Raw genomic sequence first — 8,063 nt, 5'->3', positions numbered from 1 at the left:
AGAGAACCATCTGGGCCAGGATGTCTGTATTCAGAGTGTTGTAGTCCTCTGCTGATGCCCAAGGGAGGGTGTAGCGGGAACCTTGGAATTCTCCAGTTAGGAGGCGGAGCCAGAGTCTATACCCGCTCTCTTTTAGTCCACCGCTCTCGTTCGGCAGTGCACTCAAAAGTACGGCAGTAAGCCTCCACATAATCTGCCTCGGTCACTCGGTCAGGAGTTGGTGAGCTAGTGTTTGTGGGCTGGCTGTTGAGGCTGACTGGCTCTGGTTTTGCAGCAGCTGCTGCAAAAGGGCTCCCAGCATGGCCGAGACTTGCAACAGTGCAGGTGTCCCAATGACCCTAGAAGTCACTAAATGTGATGTCAGGGAGGACATCCCGCCCCCTCCTAAAGCACAGCCAGTGGTGTTGTTGGTGATGCCAGACTTAGCAGATCTGCAATTTTTGGTAGATACCTCATCACCTAAAACACTACAGGTGACATAGTTTAGTCCTCATATGTGGAATAAGACATTTTGTTGCAAGGAATTCATTTCAACATGTATTCAAAAAGTACTGCCTGTGAGCAGGCTAAGGATTAACTCTTTAGAGCAAGCCTTGTAAATACAGAACATCATTTTTGTGGTAAATGTTTGGTTTGTATGACTCATAGCTGCTGATTACATCTATGTTTACTAAACAAAAGAGAAACACTCCACATTTATTTCATAGAAATGTAATATGGCCCTATTTGGGTTACAGAACTCACAATGTGGACTGGGTTACAGAACTCACACTGTGGTAAAAACCTGAAAATGTGGCCCTATGTCAGAACATGACAGTTTTCCAAACTGTTTAACTGATTTTCAAAACAATATATAACTATCTCAAAGTTTTCGAAGCAATGTTGTGAACTTTGGATAATCATGTAATGTTTCAGAGGTGCTCTGTTTATGTTTATTAATAGTTACCAGAGGTGGGAAGTAACAAACTACAAATACTTCATTACTGTACTTAAGGAGAGTTTTCAGGTATCTTTAGTTTACTTGAGTATTTATTTTTCTGACTTGTTCCCTTGGTTTTGACTCATTAGAGGGGAGTTTTTGTTTTACATCATTGCACACCTTCCCAACATCAAGACCGATTTCAACCTAAGCGCATGGGACAATAAAACAGAAGACGATGGTGTGTCCATCGGTGCATATCATGCACGACAGACGTAACAAGACAAAAATGACGTAAAAGACATAAAAAAACGTAACAAGATGAAACAGACAGGAAAGGGAGACTCGAGAAATGGCCTTGACTGAAAGTGATGTCTGTGACAGGGAGACCTAGTAGTGACATGGATGATGTCTGTGACAGGGAGAACTAGTAGTTACATGGATGATGTCTGTGACAGGGAGACCTAGCAGTGACATGGATGATGTCTGTGACAGGGAGACCTAGTAGTGACATGGATGATGTCTGTGACAGGGAGACCTAGTAGTGACATAGATGAAAGTAAACCAGACAACATTACCAACGGAGCAGATTCAAAGCAGCAAGCCCCTCCCCATACATGGCCTTATATAAGAGAAATGATTTTTGGTAGTCCTGTAGAGATAAGGGAACTTTTTTTTGAAGAGTTTAAGGCTTAATTAGACCTGAAGTGTGTTCTCGTGTTGATCGTAATGTTTCGAATTCTGTTGCTGGCATTGAAAATTGATTTGCACATTGGAGAGAAATTAATGTTCATTATTTTCAGTATATTGCATTTTAATTTATTTGAAGTTAGAATTGTTTAATAGTGTTTGAATTGTATTAATATGACATAAGGTTTAGTTTGCTTCACACAGAAAGAGCCAGTCGAAATGTCCTTCAAAGCAGGGCGATAATTATATTCGGGGTACACCCCACCTCGGCCCAAATATTCAAATATACTCAAAATGCAACCCCCCCCCCGTAAGTTGATATAAAAAATATGAATTAAAAAAATTGCTATGCTACAACATGCAACCACGCTCCGCCGTCCAAAATAATCCTTTAAATGTAATCATATTCATTAGTACTACTGGTGTTCTAGTATTACGGTGTACTGCAGTTCTGCGTGTCATTGGTCCAAGTGGTGTCGTCGCATCCCAGAGGCTTTTGCGTTACTGCTGAGGCGTTTGCATTACTGCTGAGCTGTTTGCGTTACTGCTGAGGTGTTTGCGTTACTGCTGAGGTGTTTGCGTTACTGCTGAGGTGTTTGCGTTACTGCTGAGGCATTTGCGTTACTGCTGTGGGCAATTGCATGAAAGTGGAAACAAATGTTTTTGGTGAAAACAGGCCGAGCGCTAATCAGCCATCACCAGCGTTAGCTATCATAGCTCAGTTACCTGGACAGTGAATTAGCCACACATTCACCAGCATTAGCTATCATAGCTCAGTTACCTGGACAGTGAATTAGCCACACATTCACCAGCATTAGCTATCATAGCTCAGTTACCTGGACAGTGAATTAGCCACACATTCACCAGCATTAGCTATCATAGCTCAGTTACCTGGACAGTGAATTAGCCACACATTCACCAGCATTAGCTATCATAGCTCAGTTACCTGGACAGTGAATTAGCCACACATTCACCAGCATTAGCTATCATAGCTCAGTTACCTGGACAGTGAATTAGCCACACATTCACCAGCATTAGCTATCATAGCTCAGTTACCTGGACAGTGAATTAGCCACACATTCACCAGCATTAGCTATCATAGCTTAGTTACCTGGACAGTTAATTAGCCACACATTCACCAGCGTTAGCTATCATAGCTCAGTTACCTGGACAGTGAATTAGCCACACATTCACCAGCGTTAGCTATCATAGCTCAGTTACCTGGACAGTGAATTAGCCACACATTCACCCAGCGACCAACAATGGTGATCACGGGCGTATTCAACTAACGTCAATGTCTTTATTACGTTATGTTTGTCAGAAAGCGCATGTGAAGTCAAAGTGTCAATCATTTATGTTGCGCTGCGTGTGTAATTTATGTAGACAGTAGTAGCTTTCATTTATTGCATATTCGTATGGTATACTGTACAGCTGTACTTGCTTATGATAAATAACATTATTATTGTGTATTTGATTAAATAGCAAGCAGTTTTATTACAGTCAGTTTTCATTCACAGAGAGTGACATCATGAGCAAGAGGAAGGGTGGCAGTGACATGTGTCAGTTTTTTGGGCAGCCTCAGAAAAGAAGAACGGTAAGTTCAGAGCAGTGAGAGAATGACTGGCCTTCCAGTCAGATGACAGAGGAATACAATAGTACAAGACATGAGTCAGTGCTTCTTGATATAATAATCACTGCCATTCAGATCAGAAATGGTTAGTGATCCATTCCTGAACATCATGGCAAGAAACACCACTTGTTTACGGATCATATTTCTTTCACGTTCACTCTGGTGTGTTCAGAGTTAAAGAGAGAGAGAGAGAGAGAGAGAGGATGCTGACAGGGCAGGGAGAGCAGGTGACATGGGGGTGAGTGAGAAAAGGAGCACATATTGATGGTTAAAGTGATACTCTAATCAAACACTGACTGGTCCAGTTAAAAATCAATGCTACGGGTTTGAATATGATGATGGAGCACTATTTTAGTCTAAATGTCTCATTTGTTATGTCACACACAGGGGGAGGGAGGGAGAATAGGGTGGGACTGGGCGTGGCCAGGGCAAGGGGCACTGTGCGGTTGTTTTGTTTTGTTCTGAATGATTATGGTTATGGTTAGTACTTTGTTAATTCCTCATCTCTGTTATTGCAAACAATGAAACAAGAAAAGGTAAAAAAAGAGAAAAGAAAAAAACAGAGCAATGTAATACAAAACACTGTCAGACATTATTTTAACTAAACGAAAAGACGTGAAAGGTTCTTCCCCTGTCTTAGTGAAGTGTTAAACGTAGGAAATGAGTTTTCAAATTTAGAATTTTTTCGAGGGGGGTTTGTGTGCAGACCTCTGGGAGATTTTCCCCCCCACCCCCCACCCCAGTGTTGCCTCCATGGTTACAACCTTGCTTCAAAGGGCTACTTTTTACTCTTAATCTTTCAGCACATTTCAGAGCCTGTACTTTTTCACTTTTACCTGAGTAAAGTTGAATCAGTACTTCTACTTTTAACAAGTATCTGTGCTATCTAACTGAGTAAAGAATGTGTGTACTTTTGCCACGTCTGATAATGACTCTACATTAATATTAATGTCTCAGAAATACCACACCATATTGGAGAAATAGTCTCATTCTTAATTCAGAAAATTTCCCTGCCTTACGCCCAAGGAATGCTGTCACTGATAGCACACACCACTCATCACAAACAGAGCTTGGTCTGATTCAGATATAGATTTTGTCAGAAATTATACAGACAATAAACCCACGGCCTGATGCTGCTTTGAGTCTTCTGGCCCCTGACTGTAACAGATTGTTTTGTTTTCTGTCATTTCAGTGTACAAAAGTGGGGCCATGTACCGAGTGAGCTATCATTTCTAAACAGGTGTCTTCATGCGGATGGAAATAATCTGACATTAAAGCTGACGGCCTCCACTTCATCCACCTCAGTCTCTGTCCAGTTCTGAGACACAAAGCCAAACAACAACACCTCACTGCCCAAAGACACTAACACGCCTCACTGCCCAAAGACATTAACACACCTCACTGCCCAAAGACACTAACACACCTCACTGCCCAAAGACATTAACACACCTCACTGCCCAAAGACATTAACACACCTCACTGCCCAAAGACACTAACACACCTCACTGCCCAAAGACATTAACACACCTCACTGCCCAAAGACACTAACACACCTCACTGCCCAAAGACATTAACACACCTCACTGCCCAAAGACATTAACACACCTCACTGCCCAAAGACACTAACACACCTCACTGCCCAAAGACACTAACACGCCTCACTGCCCAAAGACATTAACACACCTCACTGCCCAAAGACACTAACACACCTCACTGCCCAAAGACATTAACACACCTCACTGCCCAAAGACACTAACACACCTCACTGCCCAAAGACATTAACACACCTCACTGCCCAAAGACATTAACACACCTCACTGCCCAAAGACACTAACACACCTCACTGCCCAAAGACATTAACACACCTCACTGCCCAAAGACACTAACACGCCTCACTGCCCAAAGACATTAACACACCTCACTGCCCAAAGACATTAACACACCTCACTGCCCAAAGACACTAACACGCCTCACTGCCCAAAGACATTAACACACGTCACTGCCCAAAGACATTAACACACCTCACTGCCCAAAGACATTAACACACGTCACTGCCCAAAGACACTAACACACATCACTGCCCAAAGACATTAACACACGTCACTGCCCAAAGACACTAACACACATCACTGCCCAAAGACATTAACACACCTCACTGCCCAAAGACACTAACACACCTCACTGCCCAAAGACATTAACACACCTCACTGCCCAAAGACACTAACACACCTCACTGCCCAAAGACATTAACACACCTCACTGCCCAAAGACACTAACACACCTCACTGCCCAAAGACATTAACACACGTCACTGCCCAAAGACACTAACACGCCTCACTGCCCAAAGACATTAACACACCTCACTGCCCAAAGACATTAACACACCTCACTGCCCAAAGACATTAACACACATCACTGCCCAAAGACACTAACACACATCACTGCCCAAAGACATTAACACACCTCACTGCCCAAAGACACTAACACACATCACTGCCCATAGACATTAACACACATCACTGCCCAAAGACACTAACACACCTCACTGCCCAAAGACATTAACACACCTCACTGCCCAAAGACATTAACATACATCACTGCCCAAAGACATTAACACACATCACTGCCCAAAGACACTAACACACATCACTGCCCAAAGACACTAACACACCTCACTGCCCAAAGACATTAACACACCTCACTGCCCAAAGACACTAACATACCTCACTGCCCAAAGACACTAACACACCTCACTGCCCAAAGACATTAACACACCTCACTGCCCAAAGACACTAACACACCTCACTGCCCAAAGACATTAACACACCTCACTGCCCAAAGACACTAACATGCCTCACTGCCCAAAGACATTAACACACCTCACTGCCCAAAGACATTAACACACATCACTGCCCAAAGACACTAACACACCTCACTGCCCAAAGACATTAACACACCTCACTGCCCAAAGACATTAACATACATCACTGCCCAAAGACATTAACACACCTCACTGCCCAAAGACACTAACACACATCACTGCCCAAAGACATTAACACACATCACTGCCCAAAGACATTAACACACCTCACTGCCCAAAGACATTAACACACCTCACTGCCCAAAGACACTAACACACATCACTGCCCAAAGACATTAACACACCTCACTGCCCAAAGACACTAACACACCTCACTGCCCAAAGACACTAACACACCTCACTGCCCAAAGACACTAACACACATCACTGCCCAAAGACATTAACAAACGTCACTGCCCAAAGACACTAACATACATCACTGCCCAAAGACATTAACACACGTCACTGCCCAAAGACATTAACACACCTCGCTGCCCAAAGACACTAACATACATCACTGCCCAAAGACATTAACACACCTCACTGCCCAAAGACATTAACACACCTCACTGCCCAAAGACATTAACACACCTCACTGCCCAAAGACACTAACATACATCACTGCCCAAAGACATTAACACACCTCACTGCCCAAAGACACTAACATACATCACTGCCCAAAGACATTAACATACATCACTGCCCAAAGACATTAACACACATCACTGCCCAAAGACATTAACACACCTCACTGCCCAAAGACACTAACATACATCACTGCCCAAAGACATTTACACACCTCACTGCCCAAAGACACTAACACACCTCACTGCCCAAAGACATTAACACACCTCACTGCCCAAAGACACTAACATACATCACTGCCCAAAGACATTAACACATCTCACTGCCCAAAGACACTAACACACATCACTGCCCAAAGACATTAACATACATCACTGCCCAAAGACATTAACACACCTCACTGCCCAAAGACACTAACATACATCACTGCCCAAAGACATTAACACATCTCACTGCCCAAAGACACTAACACACATCACTGCCCAAAGACACTAACACACATCACTGCCCAAAGACATTAACATACATCACTGCCCAAAGACATTAACACACCTCACTGCCCAAAGACACTAACATACATCACTGCCCATAGACATTAACACACCTCACTGCCCAAAGACATTAACACACCTCACTGCCCAAAGACATTAACACACCTCACTGCCCAAAGACATTAACACATCTCACTGCCCAAAGACACTAACATACATCACTGCCCAAAGACATTAACACATCTCACTGCCCAAAGACACTAACACACATCACTGCCCAAAGACATTAACATACATCACTGCCCAAAGACATTAACACACCTCACTGCCCAAAGACACTAACACACCTCACTGCCCAAAGACATTAACACACCTCACTGCCCAAAGACGCTAACACACCTCACTGCCCAAAGACACTAACATACATCACTGCCCAAAGACATTAACACATCTCACTGCCCAAAGACACTAACACACATCACTGCCCAAAGACATTAACATACATCACTGCCCAAAGACATTAACACACCCTAATACTAATACTGACTAATACTGACCTCAAGGCCCTAATACTGACCTCAAGGCACATGTCCACACTGCATTAGCACACAGTGGATTCTGGACGCCTTATGTCTTCACCTTTTGTCTATTTCTGTTCAGTCTCTGGTCTCTGTATCTGCCCCCGTCCACATTTGGCTGATCTCCCTCTGAAAAGATTCATCATTTCACATGGGTAACAGGCAGACAGCGTTATGCCATTCATCTATAAAAATATCTGGTCTCTATAGTGAGTCCAGCTCAAATGAGGGTGAGTCTGTACATCCACCAAAGCATGATGGGTAAAGGACCTCAGGAGAGATGGATGAATGGATGAATGAATGGATAGAT

General features: G+C 43.4%; 1 protein-coding gene across 1 annotated transcript in view; it reads right to left on the bottom strand.

The window, feature by feature from the left end:
* Positions 1-202: 202 nt before the first annotated feature.
* LOC115815530 (histone deacetylase 4) overlaps positions 203-8,063 on the bottom strand; it is a 42,015-nt gene continuing 34,154 nt past the window's right edge. The window contains 1 exon segment of the mRNA XM_075353584.1: positions 203-431. Within this exon segment, the coding sequence (XP_075209699.1) occupies positions 203-431 (229 nt within the window).

The sequence above is a fragment of the Chanos chanos genome, chromosome 6 (assembly GCF_902362185.1).
Source record: "Chanos chanos chromosome 6, fChaCha1.1, whole genome shotgun sequence".
Taxonomy (NCBI): Eukaryota; Metazoa; Chordata; class Actinopteri; order Gonorynchiformes; family Chanidae; genus Chanos; species Chanos chanos.
This window is presented reverse-complemented; position numbering and strand designations above follow the sequence as displayed.